The sequence below is a fragment of the Oncorhynchus clarkii genome, chromosome 13 (assembly GCF_045791955.1).
Source record: "Oncorhynchus clarkii lewisi isolate Uvic-CL-2024 chromosome 13, UVic_Ocla_1.0, whole genome shotgun sequence".
Lineage (NCBI taxonomy): Eukaryota > Metazoa > Chordata > Actinopteri > Salmoniformes > Salmonidae > Oncorhynchus > Oncorhynchus clarkii.
The window spans coordinates 43,857,041-43,878,948 of record NC_092159.1 but is presented as its reverse complement, the minus strand read 5'-3'; the positions used below and the strand labels follow the sequence as shown (position 1 = coordinate 43,878,948).

At 46.1% G+C, this 21,908-nt stretch overlaps 1 protein-coding gene across 1 annotated transcript in view; it reads right to left on the bottom strand.

The window, feature by feature from the left end:
* LOC139364827 (protein TANC2-like) overlaps window positions 1-21,908 on the bottom strand; it is a 144,892-nt gene that overhangs the window by 12,130 nt on the left and 110,854 nt on the right. The window contains exons 5-11 of the mRNA XM_071101960.1: window positions 13,927-14,075; window positions 12,015-12,210; window positions 11,412-11,651; window positions 3,985-4,110; window positions 2,711-2,746; window positions 1,999-2,280; window positions 1,100-1,221 (exon numbers count right to left, since the gene is read on the bottom strand). Coding sequence (XP_070958061.1) covers window positions 1,100-1,221; window positions 1,999-2,280; window positions 2,711-2,746; window positions 3,985-4,110; window positions 11,412-11,651; window positions 12,015-12,210; window positions 13,927-14,075 — 1,151 coding nt within the window. The remainder of the gene's footprint in view (window positions 1-1,099; window positions 1,222-1,998; window positions 2,281-2,710; window positions 2,747-3,984; window positions 4,111-11,411; window positions 11,652-12,014; window positions 12,211-13,926; window positions 14,076-21,908) is intronic.

Sequence of the window (21,908 nt, the reverse complement as noted above, 5' to 3'; positions counted from 1 at the left end):
TGTCTCTAGTGTGTCAGAGGAGTTGACTGGCACTAAGACCCTGGGGGTGGTGAAATGGTCCAGGATCAGATCATTTTTAACCCCCTTGTTGGATAAGGTTAGGCAGTCTGATCCTAGATCTGTAGTTGAATGTACAGTATAATACAGTGCCGCCTTGGATAGAGTAGACTTGGAGTGCTGAAGAATGCCAGTAGGCTTCACAGACTGGCTCCAACGTAAAGCTTCCCTCAGGAACATTTCAGACTAGATTAGAGAGCTTCACTCCGAAGGTCATACACAGATTCATAGCCGTATACTTCTGGCAACTGACATCCACAGGGATGTGTGTAGTATTTGTGATGCTTATGTGTGGTAGAGTTGTGTGTAGTGTGGGTGTGTAAAGTGTGAGTGTAAAGTGTGTGTAGAAAGTGTGTGTGTGGGTCAACCACTGGAGCAGGCTATCATTAAGAATGCATGTGGCCGCTAAGGGGATCTAATGGCTCGGCTGGAACACTGCTCCCCGGGCCTATGCATATTTCATTAGGCCATAGCACAGAGAGACAGAGGAAACAAGATAGAGAGAGAGATGGGGGGGGGGGGGGGGGAGTGAGAGCTTCCCTTTGTTTTTCTGATGTGTCTGCACAACACCACCAGTCATGAAAATGGAATGGAAAGAGAGATAGACAGAGAAAAAGAGACGGAATGAAGAGCCAGATTGGATAGCAGGAGTTGACAGTGGATGGAGGAAGAGGGGGAGAGAGAGTGCTAAGTGACTAAAGGAAGATATTAGCATCAGTGTTGCTAGACAGGATGGGTTAAGGACATAGGGAGAGAGCTTGGAGAGAGAAAAGGATGTAGAATGAACAGAATGCAGATAACGGAGAATGAGAGAAGAGCGGCAGCGGATAGAGAGAATGAATAATAGAGTGAGAAGGGAGAGAACAAGGCCACAAGGAGGTCAGAGGGCAGAGACAGTTACCAGACCAGAGACGCTGTAGGAAAAATAGAACATAGTGTAAACCAGACATGTACCTCTTAGCAAGGATTCACCCAGCTGGTCAGGGGGTTTTGAATGGTACTTAAGACTACTGAGTGGTGTGGTGGTGTAGTAGTACTGTACCTGTGAGGCGAGCCGCCGTAAAGCCTCCTCCTGGCGTCTCCTCATCTCGGGGGTGCCAGGGCAGCTGCCCCCCAGGGTGCCATGGGAGTGCTGGGGCTGGGTGAGGGGCAGGGTCTCTCCATCTGAGAGAGTGAGAGTGAGAGAGTGAGTGTGAGAGAGTGAGTGTGAGAGAGAGAGGGGGGAGAGAGAGAAAGGAGGGAGTTGAGTGCATTTACTGTGTGCATTATTTACACAGACACAAGAATGCTTTTTATACGCATCTTAAGACACATGCCCAGTGTCTAATGACTTTAAAATACCCCCCAAAAATACTTTAGTATCTGTACTTCACTATTCATATTTGACAACTTTTACTCCACTACATCCCCCCCAAAAAGAATATACTTTTTACTCAATACATTTTCCCTGACACCCAAAAGTACTCGTTACATGCTGAATGCTTAGCAGGACATGAAAATTGTCAAATTCACGCACTTATCAAGAGAACACATGGTCATCCCTACTGCCTCTGATCTGGCAGACTCACTAAACACAAATGCATCATTTGTAAATTATGTCTGAGTGTACCCCTGGCTATCTACATTTTAAAAACAAGAAAATGGTACCATATGGTTTGCTTAATATAAGGAATTTGAAATTATTTATACTTTTACTTATGTTACTTTTACCAATTCCATTTACTTTTGATACTTAAGTATAGTTAGAACCAAATACTTTTACTCAAGGAGTATTTTACTCTGTGACTTTCACTTGAGTAACTTTCTATTAAGGTATCTCTATACCTTTACTCAAGTATGACAATTGGGTACTTTTTCCACCACTGCCCAGTACAACAGGCCCTTCTAGCAGCAGCCAGCATTGTTATACACACACACTCCTGTAGGACGGTATAAGCATACGTTTGGGCGAGGCGTGTGGGCTGTCCGAGGCAATCTGCCTCATGCGGTTGCCGTGGCAGCTGAGTGCCACCAGGCGGGAGATGATGGCAGTCTTGCCGAAGCCCACGTTGCCCACGACAACCACACCTCGATTGGCTGCCGAGTTGTCGCCGTGAAGACGGGCGTCCACTTCCTGGAAGAGCCACTCCCTCCCGGTGAAGAGCGAATCAGCTGTCAGGCTGGGCACCTCGAACAGAAGGGGCTTGAGGGCGATATCCGGGGGGCGGTAGGGGGCAAAGCGTACTGGAGAGAGAGAGAGGAAGGGGACAGATTACAGGTGAGGGAAAAGACACAGGACTTGATGTGTAGAGTCCACTGCACTGTCATTGTCATTTCCTCAGTGCAACGTCAGCTTGTCACCCATAGAGGGGGATGTTCATCAAAATAACACACACCATGGGTGAACGCCACCATTGGGCTTCATACTAAGAACTACATAATGAAACAGAACTACTAAGTGTATGGGTAGATACTGCCTGTATATAACAAGTACATATGGTTAGCAGAGCGGGGTGCAGGGGAATAGATAACATATTGTAGTAGAGGGATACTGTACTCCTACTAATACAGCACCACTAGTTTAATAAGCACATCATTATAACGTGGCATTAACTGATGTAGAACAGTATAATGCCTTATAATGGGAGAAGAGAAAGAGAGGAGCATCACTTACGTGAGTTAGATTGCCAGGCATGGCTGTAAGCAGAAGCTGAGGCATAGGACAGAGGAGAGAGACAACGCAAGAGAGGAGAGAGAGACAAAGCATGAGAAAGAGAGAGAGAGAAATGGAAGGGCAGGGAAAGAGGAGGAGAAAGGGGAAGATGGATGGGAGGGTTGGTGCAGCTACCTAGCAGAGGAGAGGAGAGGGGATGGTGAGAGGGAGGGAGGGAGCAGAGTGGTGGGGAGCCACACCCAATATTTCATCCCTGATCCTAGGATGAAGCCTCAGACACATACAAATATCGTTTGAGCATATTTCTTGTTGTTGGAGCCCATGTTTTCTGTATATGCCTCAGAGCCGAGGTTGTGAGAGTGTGTGCATTCAGTAGTTCTGAGTAAGAAAGGCAAAGCGATATCTCTATGAGTTTTCATTCCCGGTGTGGTCTGATCTTAGGGAGAAAGTGCTGTGGTAAGCATGATAGTGTGAGGGGCAGGGGGCTAAAAATACAGTCAGAGAGAGTGTAGGGAATAGAGTGGGAGGAATAGAGGGAGATGTATAGAGAATACATCTGAATATCTGTGTGTGTATGTGCATGTGCAAGTCTGTTTGTGCGTGTTCATTGTGTGTTCAGTGTGTGTGTCTTTGCTAGTGTGAGTGTGATTTAAGCCTTAAAAAGCCTTGGCCATGAGTGATGGGACCTCAGACAGGACCCCTGCAGTGACAGATGAGCCAGGGAGTGGTGAGGAGCGAAGGTCGATAACATTGATCTGGGAGGGGAGACGGATTAAGGTGTACCAGGGTGTGTGCGCGTGCGTGCGTGTGGTGTACCAGGCCCAAAGGGAGGGTTACATCACCCAATACCAGGCAGGGATAGGGGTTTAGAGGGACTGAGTGTACCAAGTATGTCTACACAGATATACACTCACAAATCATACTTACTAACACACTGACTTACAAGTATACTCCAAGACACACACAATCTCTCTCTCAAACACACACACACACACCTAGACAGATTTTGGGAGTTGTCAAGGTAGAGTGGGAGTAAATAGGAAGATGAAGCAGATTTAGCACACACCACAAAATTACCCCTCACAACCCCAGTCCCTAAATCACCCCGCCTCCACTCCCTGACCCACACCCCAAAATGCCCCCACCCCCATTTCCTCATCAATCTACACCCCCCCACCAGTATCCCACACACTCAGATCCTAAACAAGCCCATTCAGATCCCAAACCAGCCCACCTATCCACCACACCCCCACCCAGAGTAATATGAGGCCTACCTCTGAGGTCGTGTCCGGAGCGCCCGGCCCCAGAGTTCTGACGGGGCATCCTGAGGGAGGTCCTCAGGGGAGTGTGTCTCTGCTCATCCAGGTAGGCCAGGTCCTCCAGGTGGGCCGAACTCGTGGCTAATGTGTGTGTGTGTGGTAAATGGGTGCAACAGATGAGAGAAGAAGAGTTAGTCAAACAGAGTCAGGAATCACTGAACCGCCTAAACCTGAATGCTAAATTGCTAAAGCTAACGACAGACACCCTTGGAAATAGACAAACATATCAGTTCCATACCTCCCCATTGAGATCCACTACGAACCAGACCCATTTGAAATCCAACCCAAAGCAAACAGAAGTGGTTTAAAACTGTCAGTGTCCAAGACTAATGTGAACTAATGTGTGTAGCTATAGCGTGGTAGAGTGTATGTGTGTGAGAGCCTGTGTGAAAGCGTGTGACCTCATACACACCAAACACACTTCCTTCCTCGGACGACCCCTTTTCCAGATAGTTTGTTTAGTTGTTCCCCTCTCTGTTAACAATATACCCAAGTCTAGAGCTCTTCCAGTTGTCCCAAAAACCACCGTCTTTCAATAGGGAGAAAAAAAAGAGTAGGAAAATAATGCAGTAAAGAGTTTTTATCTTTAGGATAAGAGCTTTATGGAGAATGACAGAGATAACCTAGTGTTACAGGGAGGGACTAACAACGCACCTCCTTCCTTCCTGTCAGGAAAATAATGTAATCCTGTTTTTTTTAATGGGCTTCAATAAAACCCTGCATACCCACATACCACAAAGTTGTGAACCACTGGGCTAGCTGGTGCTAACAACAATTAAATGGAAGAAAATAAGTTCTACCCACCACTCACCTAAACTGCAACCCGTGGTCCGTTTTACTTATGGCAGGGATCCCTCCCAGACTACTACCTTTCCACTGCAATACAGCTAAAACTGTAGCAGGTATGTGGTGAGTGGGATCTCAGATTTACGGTGGTTTGCGGGGACCTTGGTGTGGGCGAGCAGCTGTATTAGACTTAGATTTTAGATTTGTTTATTAGTCACATGCACAGGGTCACAGATGTAATTGCAGGGTAAAGTGAAATTCTTAAGCTCATAGCTCCAACAGTGCAGGTCAAAAAGACTGCAGCAGAGGAAACTCTGGGTCTGCCTTTCCTGTGGCGGTCCTCGTGAGAGCCAGTTTCATCCTAGCGCTTGATGGTTTTTGTGACTCCACTTGAAGAAACGTTCAACTTTTCCAGATTGACTGACCTTCATGTCTTAAAAGTAATGATGGACTGTCGTTTCGCTTTGCTTATTTGAGCTGTTTTTGACATAATATGGACTTTGTCTTTTACCAAATAGGGTTATCTTCTGTATACCACCCTACCTTGTCACAACACAACTGATTGGCTCAAATGCATTAAAAAGGAAAGAAATTCCACAAATTAACTTAAGGCAAACCTGTTAATTGAAATGCATTCCAGGTGACTACCTCATGAAGCTGGTTGGGAGAATGCCAAGAGTGTGCAAAGCTGTCAAGGCAAAGGGTGGCTATTTGAAGAATCTCAAATTTAAAATATATTTGATTTGTTTAACACTTTTTTGGTTACTACATGATTCCATATGTGTTATGTCACAGTTTTGATGTCTTCACTATTATTCTAAAATGTAGAAAATAGTCAAAAACCTTTGAATGAGTAGGTGTTTCCAAACCTTTGACTGGTACTGTACATATTTAAAACATAATCAATGATAAATGTCCATGGGGGTAGCCACTGCCATAGCTCATGGGGCTTGACGTGGAGCTATGGAGACATTTTCACACTCTACCACGTTGCTTAGGTGGAGTTGTGTTTGTGTTTTATGTATTTTTAATAGTCATTGCTATGTGAGAGATGTGCTGGGAGAGAGAGAGAGAGAAGGAAAGTGGGAGGAAGGTGTGCGTTTCTGCAGAACAGAATGTCAAGGCTCATAACGTAGCCTCTCTGTCAGTTGGAGTAATCTAGTGCATTTGAACCAGGAGATCAGAGCCATTTTGAAAGTGAGCTTGAAAGTGAGAGAGGCAGGAGGTAGAGATTGAGGAGGAGGTGGTTGGAAGAGGAGGGCAAGAGAGAGGAGAGGTGAGGAGAGAAATAGACGAGCTAGAGGGAAAGGGGAGGAGCGAGGTAGAGGTAAAGAAAGAGGATATATGGAGTGAGTGCCGAGAGCTTCTCGTTCAGAGCCCAGTGTGGGTGGCTGCCCCTGCTCTGCTCCTGAGGCGTGTAGAAGGACAGCAGACCAGAACATCCCTACCTACTGCTCCCCTGCTCCCTCTGAGCAATGACCCTCACTGAATCACTCCTCTCCTGTCAGTGGCGTGTGTGTGATTATCAAAGCTTTCTATACAGTCATTCAATCCACCATTTCACAATGTCCCCAGTTTACAAGATGCCACAGGCTAGGGCTTTATTTATAAGCTGATACACTGTCATATTTGACATGACAGTTGTCCCATTATCACTTCCAGGCTTGCAACTGGACTGAGTTATGTTGGGCAGAACATAATCACAACAATCATCTATCCCTAGATGAATTTTGGTGACGTCCAACAGAACATTGTCTCCAATTGGATGAGGAACTGTGGCGGCCTATTGCCCAGCTACCACCACAAAGTCCCAAAGGCCAAAGGATTGTAGCTCATATTATTTCCTATACTCCCACAGTAAACAGAGAACGCTCTCCCTCACCCTCCATTTGGCAAATCTGACCATAACTCTATCCTCCTGATTCCACTTACAAGCAAAAATTAAAATAGGAAGCACCTGGGACTAGATCAATAAAAAAGTGTTCAGATGAAGCAGATGCTAAGCTACTGGACTGTTTTTCTATCACAGACTGGAATATGTTCTGGGATTCCTCCGATGGCATTGAGGAGTACACCATCAGTCATTGGCTTCACCAATAAGTGCATCGATGACGTCCCCCCCACAGAAATCCCGCTATGCCCTCCGACGAACCATTAAACAGGCAAAGCATCAATACAGGACTAAGATTGAATCAGACTACACCAGCTCTGACGCTCGTCGGATGTGGCAGGGCTTGCAAACCATTACAGACTACAAAGGGAAGCACAGCCGAGAGCTGCCCAGTGACACAAGCCTACCAGACAAGCTAAACTAATTTTATGCTCGCTTCGAGGCAAATAACACTGAAACATGCATGAAAGCACCAGCTGTTCCGGAAGATTGTGTGATCACGCTCTCCGCAGCCGATGTGAGTAAGATCTTTAAACATGGTAACCTTCATAAGGCCGCAAGACCAGACAGATTAACATGACGTGTACTGCGAGCATGCACTGACCAACTGGCAAGTATCTTCAATTACATTTTCAACCTCTCCCTGTTTGAGTCTGGAATACCAACATCTTAAGCAGACCACCATAGTCCCTGTGCCCAAGAACACTAAGGTAACCTGCTTAAATGACTACCGACCCATAGCACTCACATCTGTAGCCATGAAGTGCTTTGAAAGGCTGGTCATGGCTCACAACACCATTATCCCAGAAACCCTAGACCCACTCCAATTTGCATACCACCCTAACAGACCACAGATGATGCAAACGATTGCACTCCACACTGCCCTTTCCCACCTGGACAAAAGGAACACCTATGTGAGAAAGCTATTAATTGACTACAGCTCAGTGTTCAACACCATAGTGCCCTCAAAGCTCATCAAAAAGCTAAAGACCCTGGGACTATTGTGGACTTCAGGAAACAGCAGAGGGAACACCCCCCTATCCACATCGATGGAACAGTAGTGGAGAGGGTAGCAAGTTTTAAGTTCCTCGGCATACACATCACAGACAAACTGAATTGGTCCACTCACACAGACAGCATCGTGAAGAAGGCGCAGCAGCGCCTCTTCAACCTCAGGAGGCTGAAGAAATTCGGCTTGTCACCAAAAGCACTCACAAACTTCTACAGATGCACAATCGAGAGCATCCTGGCGGGCTGTATCACCGCCTGGTATGGCAACTGCACCGCCCTCAACCGTAAGGCTCTCCAGAGGGTAGTGAGGTCTGCACAACGCATCACCGGGGGCAAACTACCTGCCCTCCAGGACACCTACACCACCCGATGTCACAGGAAGGCCATAAAGATCATCAAGGACATCAACCACCCGAGCCACTGCCTGTTCACCCCGCTATCATCCAGAAGGCGAGGTCAGTACAGGTGCATCAAAGCTGGGACCGAGAGACTGAAAAACAGCTTCTATCTCAAGGCCATCAGACTGTTAAACAGCCACCACTAACACTGAGTGGCTGCTGCCAACACACTGACACTGACTCAACTCCAGCCACTTTAATAATGGGAATTGATGGGAAATGATGTAAATATATCACTAGCCACTTTAAACAATGCTACCTTATATAAATGTTACTTACCCTACATTATTCATCTCATACGCATACGTATATACTGTACTCTATATCATCGACGGTATCCTTATGTAATACATGTATCACTAGCCACTTTATACTATACTATGCCACTTTGTTTACATACTCATCTCATTTGTACATACTGTACCCGATACCATCTACTGTATCTTGCCTATGCTGCTCTGTACCATCACTCATTCATATATCCTTATGTACATATTCTTTATCCCCTTACACTGTGTACAAGACAGTAGTTTTGGAATTGTTAGTTAGATTACTTGTTATTACTGCATTGTCGGAACTAGAAGCACAAGCATTTCGCTACACTCGCATTAACATCTGCTAACCATGTGTATGTGACAAATAAAATTTGATTTGATTTGACTAAACACCTCCCTCTGCAACTGGATCCTGGACTTCCTGACGGACCTCCCCCAGGTGGTAAGGGTAGGTAACAACACATCCACCATGCTGATCCTCAACACAGGGGCCTCTCAGGGGTGTGTGCTCAGTCCCCTCATGACTGCACGGCCAGGCACGACTCCAAAACCATCATTAAGTTTGCAGATGACAACAGCGGTAGGCCTGATCACTGAGAACGACGAGACAGCCTATAGGGAGGAGGTCAGAGACCTGGCCGTGTGGTGCCAGGACAACAACCTTCTCTCAACGTGATCAAGACAAAGGAGATGATTGTGGACTACAGGAAAAAAGAGGACTGGGCACGCCCCCATTCTCATCGACAGGGCTGCAGTGGAGCAGGTTGAGAGCTTCAAGTTCCTTGGTGTCCACATCACCAACAAACAAACTTTTTAAAAAAAGTATTATTATTTTAGCTAGGCAAGTCAGCTAAGAACAATTGATTATTTACAATGACGGCCTAGGAACAGTGGGTTAACTGCCTTGTTCAGCAACCTTTCGGTTACTGGCCCAATGCTCTAACCACTAGGCTACCTGCCTGGTCCAAGCACGCTAAAACAGTTGTGAAGAGGGCACAAGCAAACCTATTCCCCCTCAGGAGAATGAAAAGATTTGGCATGGGTCCTCAGATCCTCAAAGGGTTCTACAGCTGCACCATCGAGAGTATCCTGACAGGTTGCATCACTGCCTAGTATGGCAACTGCTCGGCCTCCAACCGCAAGGCACTACAAAGGGTAATGTGTACGGCCCAGTACATCACTGGGGCCAAGCTTCCTGCCATCCAGGACCTCTATACCAGGCGGTGTCTGAGGAAGACCCTAGAAATTGCCAAAGACTCCAGCCACCCTAGTTACAGACTGTTCTCTCTGCTACCGCATGGCAAGCGGTACCAGAGTGCCAAGTCAAGGTCCAAAAGGTTTCTAAACAGCTTCTACCCCCAAGCCATAAAACTCCTGAACATCTAATCAAATGTCCACCCAGACTATTTGCATTGCCCCCCCCCTACCCTCTTTTACACAGCTGCTACTCTCTGATGTTATCATCTATGCATAGTCACATAATAACTTTACCCACATGTGCATATTACCTCAACTAACCGCCCCCGCACATACTCTGTACCGGTACCCCCCTGTATATATATAGTCTTGCTATTGTTATTTTACTGCTGCTCTTTAATGACTTGTTACTTTTATTTCTTATTCATAATTTTTTTTAAACTGCATTGTTGGTTAGGGGCTCATAAGTAAGCATTTCACTGTAAGATCTACACCTGTTGTATTTGGCGCATGTGTCTAATACAATTTGATTTGAATACTGCAGTGGGGGACTTGGGGCGCCGCACTCGTTCTCGCCAACATTCACACTTCTTTATCTCGCTCTGCTCCCTCGTTACCAGGGTGCCTCCCTCCTATCTTTCTTTCTCTCTCTGTGATTCTCTCTCTCTCCATCTCCCCCTCCGTCTCTCCCCCCCAGTCACCAGAGGGACTATGCCCATGGCTTTGATGTTTCAGTGCTGCCTGGGCCAAGCCTCTCCATGCCCGGTTTATCCTCCCTCCTTTTCCCTATCCATCTTTCTTACGCAGACTCCCCTCTCTCTCCACTAAACTAATGTTGCTCATTCCTTCCATCTTACTGATGACTAGAATCTATGCCACACATTCTCCCCTTTTCTCCTATATGCGTTTGTCTTTTTTCCTTTTCCTCTTTCTCCATTTAATCAGTGTCCCCCCTACTGTATATCCATCTGCTGGTAGTCCTTTCTCTCTTTATTCCTCTATCAGTTTGTCTCCCTCTCTTTACATCTCTATTCCTTTCCCTTTCTCTCTCCTATATCAGTCTCCTCCCCCATTCTCCCACCATGCCCAGCTTTCTTCCGACTCTTCAATAAGCTTTGTTTGCACTTCACTCCTCTCAGTGGCCTCTTAGAGGGCATGTGTCAGAAGTCAAAAGACAAAGGCCAAACAACGTAAACCCCTGTATGATCGACCCCTTAAACACTGCTAGCCCAGCTCCATTCATCCCACTGGATAGGCCAAGTCAGAGGTGAGGAGCTACAGGCTTTTTTAGTACCCGCTTGCTATGCTGCTTTTATATGCCCCGACATAGAGAGGACATTGAAAACACATGTTTGAACACTTTTAGGGGGATCTGTGGGGCTTTCCTCACCCTGAAGGAATGTTTTTACCCTGGCATCTGCGGTATTCACCACCCACCCCCAGGTACTGTGAGAACATTAACGTTCCCTATTTCCATTAAAGTTAATGTCGGAGGGGCACAGGGGGTTAAATAAGAGCACCTAAATGAGGTGGGAACACTCAGTCAGTCTCAGATGCTGAGAAGGGGGTCATTTCCAACTTGGTAACTAAATATCACACATTTATGAAAGTAATATAGCCAAACCCTATAAGGATTTTCAATTAATTCTGAGTTTCAGGTCATTGTCTGAATGGAAATTGATATAGAACAGACCCAAACTTTCAAAGGGTAATGAATCCCCTACCTTTAGCAGCACATTCATTTGTATGCCACTTTGGCCTAAAAGTGTGCAATGAAATGTGGTAAACAAATAAACAAGAGGTGTGGCTGGAATAGTGACTCACCTGCCACAGAGTTGGGCCGGGGCATGAGGTAGAGTGGGATGGAGTGGGCCGTCTCCAGGCTCCTCTCTGGGATCTTGTTCAGGCTGTAGGTGGAGGCAGCCATGTTCTCATCCACGCGGTACAGGAACGAGTCTGTGCCCGAACACTTCTGGGTCTGCCACAGCTTCAGGCTACCCCGCGAGCCCTCCCCATGCTTCCCCCCACCCCGGTCAGCATTCTCAGAGTAGCTGGTCAGCGTGGCTGTCAGATAAAAGGTAATTTAGACAAATATATGCCGTGTTCTTTAGAGACTCTGCTTAGTTTAAAACTGATTAAGACCCATGGAGCAAGGCGAGTTTACTCTTCATTCAATTACACACCTCAAAGTAAATGTTATAACAATAACAAAATCTCCCAACAGTAGAGCCCATAAGGATATAAAGCAAACATATTTAAATACAGCTCATCCTATCACCTGGCTTTTCCAAAATGTAAAGAATTAAAACATGAGTATATCAAATTGTTACAGAAAACATGGCTTTCAGTGTAAACGTTTGGCATGCCAGGAAATACATGGGAAACATTACATAACTTCCACAAAATAAGTGAGCGTCTGTCCCTCACCGATGATGCCGCTGTCCCTGCTCTCCAGGGTGGAGGTGGGGCTGGTGATGGAACCATAGGCGCAGTCTCCGGAGGCGTGATTCCCGGGGGCCCCTCCGGGGGGCAGTGTGGAGCAGGGGCTGCCTGCAGGGGGGGAGGCTGTGCTGCTGGCCAGGCTGGAGCAGGGGCTGATCCGCTGGGTCACTGACATCATGCCCTGGTAGGGAGGGAGGAAGGGTCAGGTCTATACTGAAGTACAGCGATACACCGGACTGCATCAACCCATGAGAAATGATCAGGTAAATTAGCTGTGATTAAATTATGATAAGGTACAACCAGTTGACATATCTCATGTACTAAGTAGTCTACCCACACGCACGCACACACCATAGACCGACAAGACGAGAAAGAATGCTAGGATCAGCAATCATTGATACGGTCCTTGCCTGCCATATTTTTCCAGTGCTTTTTAATATCTTTTGATGACTCATGCAATTATTTTCATGAGTGAACCATTTTTTGCAATATAATGAATTCTAATTCAGTAGAATATCAATACGTTTAGTGAGCAAAGCAAGTAGAATAGATCCAGTTATACTTTGATCTATTGAGCAGGGGCAGGGAGAGAGAGAGGCAGGCCCACCTCCGAGCATGCTGGATTCTTATTCCAGACAATCTGTTCATCAATTATCCATGGCCCTGGCTCTAAACGAAAAACGAGTTGATTTGAACATTGGTCATTTGAAAATAAATCGGGATATTAGTCAGAATAGCATAGAAATTCACAGGAGACCAGGATGTGAGCAGAGGTGTGAGTGACTTCTTAGGGAAGATTTTGCGCAAGACAGAGGGCATCCAAGTATGGAATGCTCCTTGGTCATGATAACAACTCTGCTGTGATTCGGATGTGTTTAGGGAGGCTCCGTAGAAATGAATATAGAACGGGAGTTTCCCTCCCACCTAGCCTACTCAGACTGCTTGCGTGGGAGTGGCAGGCCTCTAAACTGGGACTTGAGAAAACCATGGCTGGGTTTTTGTTACCACTGCAGTTTGGCACGAAGGACCGAACCAAAGGCATACTGCTGAGCTGCGTAGAACAAGGGGGGCATCTCAATAGTCTAAACAAGCTCTCGTCTCCTTGTCTCCTTCCACTCATCTCAACAGATCAGAAAGACCGATAAAGGCAAAATGGGCTAGAGTCAGATCATTGCTGATGAAGGACACCAGAGGTGGAAGGCACTAGTTAAGATGCACCCAACGTGTGAAGTGTGGAAAGTGGGTCAGGCTTTAAGGCGGAGTCGCTCCAGCACCGTTGGATCTGCCATTGGATAGGCCTCCGTGGAGACAAGAGGATGTGGAATGCGGCGGGCAGTTTTCACGACCGAGGTAGCGGGTTACCATCCTCTGGGCCTCAGCTGCCCTAGGTCACTGTATGTTGGTTCTGCTCTGCAGGAGTGAAGGAGAGCCTAGCGCCCCTCACTCCGAGCTAGGTTATCCATAACTCATAGGTTTGATCTTCACAAACATCTTCTGAGCCAGCGGATAGTGGTGTCAGGGGCCATTGAGTTTGCCGTAAACAAATTACGTAATCTACAAAATGGTCCACTTGGTTCCGACGCTTAAGAGGCCTTGGAAAGTGATCTGTACATCCCACTGATTTGGGGTGTGCTTCTATAGCTGTGGGGCCCTTATAAGCTGGACCACATTGTGTGTTGGCCACCTACAGTAGTGACTACTCATCTAGGAGAAAGCCTGCACTTTGTATCCTGATGCCATGATGGGTCTTTAAAGACTTCAAAGTATTGACAAACTAATAATAATATACAGTAACAGTGCATGACAAAAGGGTGTGTAACCTACCTGTCCGTGGTCGTGTTCGTCCATGCTCTTACTGTACTCTAGTGTGTGTGCAGTGTGCGTGTGTGTAACCTACCTGGCTGTCGTCGTGGTCGTCCATGTCATACTGTGAGCCCGGCTGTCCCTCGTTCATCTTATCTCCCAGGAGGAAGCCCAGGCGCGTCATAAGGGTGTTGGCTGCCTCGTCCACAGAGGGAGGGGGGCCCAGCTCCTGGCTCTCCTCACCTAGAGGGAGAGTTGGAGAGATGGAGATGGGGAAGGAGGGCGAGAAAGGATTCAGGTCAACACCACAGTACAGCGATACAGATAGCAGGACAATTATGTATTGATCTGCAGCTGATTAAGCCCGAGGGGATCAATTCTCAATCCGGGACCATAATGAGGCAACTCCTTGATCTAGTCAAAGAGCCGTTGGCTTGCTCTCAGTTTAATTGAAAGAATCATGTGCACTGCTCAACCACCAAAGACAACCACCAAATCTCTCACCACAACACACACATAACTTAGAGATTAATGTACAGAGCTCGTAACAATTCCCCCAGACACAACAACACTACAGTTCCTACAACAAATCCCCTTGGAGGAAGTTCCTGTCCCTTACACACCCTGGAGATCAATCTGTCCTTCACAACAAATGTAAGCTATCCCACAATCCCCTGCGGGAGGACGTCGGGTGGACTGTACATTGATCCTACAGTATGTGAAAAGCAGAGGGATGGAGCGAGGTGAGCACAGCTTTGGGGAGAGCAAACGGGCTCTGGGACACTGAGGAAGACCGGAATAAACAGGGGAGGGCTTGGAAGGATTAAGAACCCATTTCTATTATTCAGACCAGGACCCCTCCACAAAAATAAGTCTGGGAGATGACTTCATTTTGCCTCACAGTTAAGGGGTCGGTCATGAGCATTCCAAGCACAATTTCTGCCACGTATTAGTAGCTTGTGTTCAAGTAGGAGCTGTCCCTGCTTAAATATTCCCCTCTTTCACGTCTCTTACTGCTAAGGACAATTTGGCTAATCTTCTTGATTAAACAACATGTTCATATTACATCAGGCAATCAAGTTAATTAAGCTACTGGAATGCTCCGAGCATGTGCTTAATCCTCTGTGATGTTATTTAACTAGCTAACAGTTGTATTAGCATAAACAAGCGTCAGTGTAGTCTGCACTCCGAGCCAATAGAAGGCCCTAGAACGGCTCTCATCATCACTACGTGTTTAACACCCAAATGAGGCAGCAGTCAGTCCAACACCAAGACGGCAGATGGGAGAAGACCAACGCCCCGTCTCAATGAAGGAGTGGAGCGGAGAGAAAGAAGGAAGAGAAAGAGAGGAGTAGGCGAGGTGACACTTTCTGCTCCTCTGACAGACATGTTGTTGGTCCTATGGGCAGGTCAAAGGAAGTAGCGGAAACCAATAAAAACAGGAGACTGCCATCTGGACACCTGGTCTGTTTGACCTGTGGCCACCAGCCACCGTCCCTACACCACCACAGGCCATAAATGTGTATCAATGGAGACAACCCTGTGTGTCGACTACTCCGCTGTGTCAAAATAAAACTTCTCAACAATGGGCACACATGGCAACAGACAGTTGTTTTTTTCTAAAGGCTCAAAAAAAAAAAAGAAACACCACCAGTGGACATTCTAGAGTGGTGGGAGTGTTATTTACTTAACACATCATAGTACTGTCACTGTTAGAACACACACCTACACGCACACTGGCTATAAAATGGCTGATTAGTCACCTATGCCTAAGAGAGAGGGATATGGTACCACAGCTGAGAAATTAGACTGCATAGAATCATTGATCTTCATTTTAATGTATTCTCTCGACCTAAATATGCCAACTACAAGCACATAAAAAAATAGAACAGCTCTTTAGAGATGATCTTTTCTTTCAGAACATGTGAGCCTAAAAATGGCACAGAATGTTCTATAATAAACGCATACAAATCCAGACACTCGTTCACCAGGATGAAACATATAGACCTGAAAAAGAAGCACGTACATTACAGTGCTCTGGTGGTTCTCCTTTTTCTCCCTCACGCCACAGAATCTCACCCTGCTGAAGAAGTACAATAATGCAGATGGTCGTCATGGCAACTATCAGTGCACCACGGAATGTGCTCCTGGTTGCGCGAGGGCGTCTCTCTCTTTCTTTCCATCTCTCTCTCCAGCTCTAGCCCTTTCGCACAGCCTCTCAAGACCTCATTCTTTGTCTTTCTTCCACTGGTGGACTATAATTACTGCTGGATCCCACCACTGACACCATTATGACAGTAAATCTCTACAAGGCACATGGCTGGAAAATGTTGTTCATCAAACATGTCTGTTCAGAGGTTTCTCAAGCAGTACAGCCGCTAACAATGCCATTCTTTATAACTGAATAGCGTTGGATCGTTACTAGGACGGACACTTAATGTCCCCCCCTATAACAGAAGAGACACACACATGAACACACATCTATACTAGAGTGCGCTGTTAACCCCTCCTGGAGAGAGATGTAGACAGAGGCCATTAAATAGGTCAGACTGGCTGCAGGGTGCTGGAGACTGACGGGGGTTAGAGGTGGGGGGTAATTTCAGCAACAGGAATTTTAACAGGAGAGCATGGGAGATGGATGGATTTATGACTAACAGGTTATCCCTGTTTGAATGACCCCTGTTGCATTCATCTGCCAAGGAAAACACAGTTACAGTGGTCCAGAGAACACACTGCAGACTGGAACTAGCTTGTTCTGGGCAGTTTAGGCCAAGCTTGGGTCACTGCAAGAAACCTCAAATGGCAATCTAGTGCATTGACAGAACCCATCCTCGTGAGCTGCCCAACATTGTGCTAACTAGTGACTGGCCATGTCTGTAGTAAAGGGAGTTGGACAGCGGAGGGTCACAACAACTAAATTAACTATGTTCTGTTGGTCTGCCATGACGCCCCCCTTTTCCACACTAGTTAATCCAAACAATAACAGCAGTAGCGTCTCCTCAGCTCAGATGTTAAAGTCATTCCACTCTGGGATACAAGACCCATGGGGACCCCTCGTAAACGTCCCAAAGTACCTTGGTCCCCGCCTCCTCCATCTCCCAGCAAGCTCTACTCTAACCAGGCGTGGTTCCCGTAAGAGACACCGTTAATTATTTGTTTGTGTTTACGGCAGAAAAAGAAAAGATCAGTTAGGTTGAGGAAACCTCATGCCTTCTCTCTCAGCAGCTGTAATGCGCAACGGTCTCAAAACAGGAGAGGCGATAACAATTGGCTAAGTGGTTTTTGAGTGATGGCATATTAACCAATGACTGATATATCATATCATTGCTGGCAGAGGTGGTCAGGCTTAAACCCCAACATTTGAATGGCAAAGCCCTTGGAAAGTAGACCCCTCCTTCCAATGCCAGTAGTGACTAAGCCTTTTGAAACAGCATGTGAAAAAAGCTTACGTTGCACTGAAATAGAACGCCCCCACCACACAGCAGTGCATTTAATAGCTACAGAACGCTGACTGACGCTAGGAACCCTTAATCTAATAATTGTATTATCATTCCAATGGCACTGACACATTGTTTCCAACTCCTCTGGAGTAGGTTCCCAATGCTTAGAAATCATTACTGTTCTTCTACAAATCACAACGGTCTTGTAACGCAACTGAATAAAAAAATACAAAAATTGTATTGAAAATAAAATGCCATCATAGGCAGCAGTTTGAGTGGCGGGTCATCTTAACAACACATACTGAACTTGTTGGCAGGTCACCCATTGTTTGGATTACAGTTTTGGTGGAGAGTCTGAGTTGATATTCTATTTTTAAGACAGACAGACGCAGACAGAGAGAGACAGACAGAGATAGACCTATAGGGGAGGTAAGATCACAATGCCCGTAAGCGCTATGCTCCGCAAGTACATGTCCGAAAATAAGTCAGCAAGCTGGTTTGAGTTAGTGGAGCTGCACAGAGTGGAGTGACTTCAGAGGTTCTGGGGGTGGGTGGTGGAAGAGAGGCAAGGCTGGGAGATGAATGAGATGGGTCTATCTGTATGGAGATCCAGGAATAAATACCCTCAACATATGCTGGAGACAATATTAAAAACAGTTGTGGAGATAGTAACTTGAGCAATTAAACAATTAAATGCTGCACTTCCTGTGCCAGCAAGAGTTAACAAACCACCTATCATTTGCTTACAGTCATCTGTGTTACAGTTAAACTGTGTACTCAATATCTCACAAATGAACTGAAATTACATAAAACCTCAGTTCAATACAATATTCTTCCTTCTCTAGAGACACTATCCAAATGTACCTCTCTCTCTGAACACCATTTATGCTGTGATCTCCCTCCATTTGTGTCTCCACATGTCCAACTAAATCTCCCTTAATCGAGACGGATGACATCTCAGCCATGCCTCTGGTCCATCTCCATCTCTCATCGTGACACACAGAGGCATTTCAATGGATCAAATGTAATGAGCTGACAGAGGCGATAATGACGGAGGTCAAATATATATGTCATTATCACAGGGTTTATTACAGACAGATGCCATGCCTCATCATCCACACCCTCCCGTCTCTCACTGATACCTTGCTCTGGTGAGGGGAGGAACGAGGCCTACGAACTACAGAACACAGTGAGCGGTTATTAGTCAAACGTGCTGTCAATCATTGAGTATTACTATGGATCGTCTAATGGAGTCAGGTGGGGAGAGAGAGAAAGAAGAGCTTTGCATGTGCTGCGATGGACAATGAGACAGCGATTGTCCGCATTCAATAACTCTCCTCCTCTTCTCCATTTCTTCCCTCTATTCTCACCTCCTTCTCTGTCCATTTCTTGTCCATCACTTCCTCCAGTGTGGCCTGTCTCAATGCGAGGCAGCTCTGAGGTGTGCCCATGGGACAAACAGCAGATATCCAACAACAATCTCTGGAGTAACGAGGCAGCATGACCGACTCCTGCTGCCATAGCGTCGCCTACACAACCCTGTTCCCGGCGCCTCAGCAAACACCTTTGTCGCGAACACCTCACCCCTGTACGGACACATGTCTTCCTCATTGACGCGGTGCAATCCATGATAAGTAAGAGTGTTGTACCCCCACAATGAGCGCAAAAGCAGCTCTTACTAAAATGGTTCTGTATAGTTCCAGTAGTCTGATGTAAAATGAGCTGGGCTGCTTTGTCCTGGTTATTTTTTCCTACATTGGAGCTGGGACGGGACGGTGGAGGGGGGAGGCGAGGCCTGCGCTGGCGGTTTGGTTGTTCTGTAAGGCTTCAGAGAATACCACTGGCTGAGACTTCAACAGAAACCATAAGGAGTCTGAAAGGGTTGGAGTCCAAACACCACAGAGCAAGGGAAGAAAGGAGGGAGAGAGAGAGGGAGGTGGGCCAGCGAGAAACCACCAAACTCATTCAGCGACCTCAGCAATGCTCTCTGCCTTTCTTTATGAAAAGGTGCTGTTAAAGTTGGGAGAAACGTCATGCACACACACGCTCTCTCACTCAGACAGATCAGGTCCTGACAGACCGAAGGGGTCAGGCTTACCGGAACAGTGCATATCCAGGTCAGTATTCTTGGCACAGGGAGAGGTTAATGTAGGGAGGCAAAGCTCCAATTCTGGAATAGGAGAACCCCCCCCCCCCACCCCCCACAAGCATACACATACATTCACAGAGAAAGGCAGACAGAAAAAGGGCAGGGAGCCACAGATAGGAGGAGAGAGGGAACCACTAACCAGACAGCGAAAGAGAGAGAGGGCTGGCTTGTGAAGTGGAGGACCAGAGCACAGATGGTAATGCTTATGGGAAGTGTGTCAACCCAGGCTGTGCAGGGGGAGGGTAGTTACTCTGTTGTTGAGTCACGGGGACGGTAAAACGAGGGGCCCAGGGTCATCACCCCTTTAACCTCGCTTCCCCGAGAGCCGTCTGCAGCGGACAAGGGGGTGTCGGAGTCAGGGTGGTTCATGTGTCACTGCTTTTAAGAGATGGCCAATCTGTCATCCCTGCATGTCTGGTAGGGTAAGTGGATGGCCTTGGATGTTTATGCAACAAGATACCATACCTGCTGTTTGTTAGCTTTACCAAGACATCTATATCCAGCCACAACAGCTGCCCTTACAGTAAGCACTGGGTGTCGTCTGATGGAGTTTGCGTATGTGTATAAGTTAACACACAAAACATAAGTACGGTAACTATAAATGTTGTTGCAACAAGTCTAGAGACAACTCTTGAAAACAAGTATAAAATTAGTAGGAACAGACACAGAATTCAAACAAAAATATGTTGTTTCTCTGCCCCAGGGTGGGGATAACAAAGGGAGTAATTAGGAAACATGAAACTCAAAGTGAAAAGTTTAAGACATTTTAGTGGCAATTCAAGCACGCATTCCATTAATTGTGGTTTGAAAAACAAAAGCAACCAACTAAAGCATGTCTGTGTCTTTGACATGTGAAAAGAAAGGGGAATGCCCACAAACTGTTAAGAATAGATGCTCCCTGAGTTTTAATGTAGCAGTATTCTGACCACAGCAGGTTTTTGTCCGGCTTTCACAATGTGAGAACAGTGGGAATATTTATAGATGGGACAAGTGATTACAAAGTGAGTCCTTTCACGGTTTGTTTCTTGACAAGCAGATGTGAAGACTGAGTTCACCAGGCAGCTTTTGGAGATGCCAGCCAGTGCACCAAATCGTGGCCTACTATGTGGAGCTGGAGAGAGTTGAGAGACCTAGAAGAGGATCACACTCTGGACTGTGGGGAAGCTGTTTCAGACGAGAGTGTCATTTGGAGCGAGAGCCATGTTTTTATGACAAACACAGCTTCCTAAGAAAATTTTTAAATGGATGAGGGAATAAAACAGACAGGAATATCAGCTAATGGTCAAAGCCCGCTCTCCTTTAAGCTTCCAGTGGGCAACAGTTAGGAGGAGACATCATCCTTGTTGGAAGGGTGTGGGTGTACCCCAACAACAGAACGGTGTGTGTGTATACTGGTCATCAAAAATATGAATACGAGTCGATCGCCGATTGGCCAGCTAATCCTCCTCTATGAGGAAATAGTGAGCATTTTTGAAACTGTCTGTTTGAGATACAAGTTTGAGGTGGGGTTTTTCTAATGTTTAGATTAGAAAAAAATAATACCATGCATTTTGTTTTACCCGAATTTAGAACCAGCTTTAAATCATACAGATTCTGTTGAATGATGTTAAATGCTCTTTGGGAATTTTCAAAAGCTAAAGATAAACTACTACCACCTGAATAAAGAACAGTATCATCTGCATAAAAATGAACATCCGCTGTTTCAATAAGATCCCCAATGCTGTTGATATACAAAATGAACAACAGTGGGCCCAAAATAGAACCTTACGGAACACCTGAGCACACCTCTAATGACTCTATGGATTTACAACCATCCGCTATTAAACATTGGTTTACAAATTACCTATCAAATCGTACACAATCTAGAGCATGACCAGAAATTCCACAACATTTTAACCTTTGCACTAACACAGCATGGTCCACGGTGTCAAACGCCTTCAACAAATCAATAAAGACAGACACGCAATGTAACTTCTTGTCAAGAGCACAGTGGATGTCATTTAAAACCTTCAATGTTGCTGAAACAGTGCTGTGGCCAGACCTAAAAATCTGATTGCATTCCATTTAAGATCTTGTTTTCTTGGAAGTATGCCTTTAGCTGCCTACTAACTAAGGACTCCAGTACCTTTGACAGTACAGACAATTTTGATATGGGTCGATAGTTGTCAAGTAGTGGGGGATCTCCACCTTTCAGGAGAGGCAGTACAAAAGCAGATTTCCATAACTTGGGGATGTCCTTAACATCAAGTGTAAGGTTAAAAATACATGTTAAGGGGGAGCAATGATGTCTGCAGCTAGGTGTAGGAAGCGGGGGTCTAGTTCATCAGGGCAAGGGCAAACTTTTTTCCATCAATTTCTTTCAGGGCTTTACACACTTCTGAAACAGAGAAGGATGAAAAGGAGAACCTGGTGAAGGAGTGTACAGGGGTGTCAGGTAAATTCATAGGGGGCTCATATATTCCTTTGACCTTTTCAAATAAACTGCCT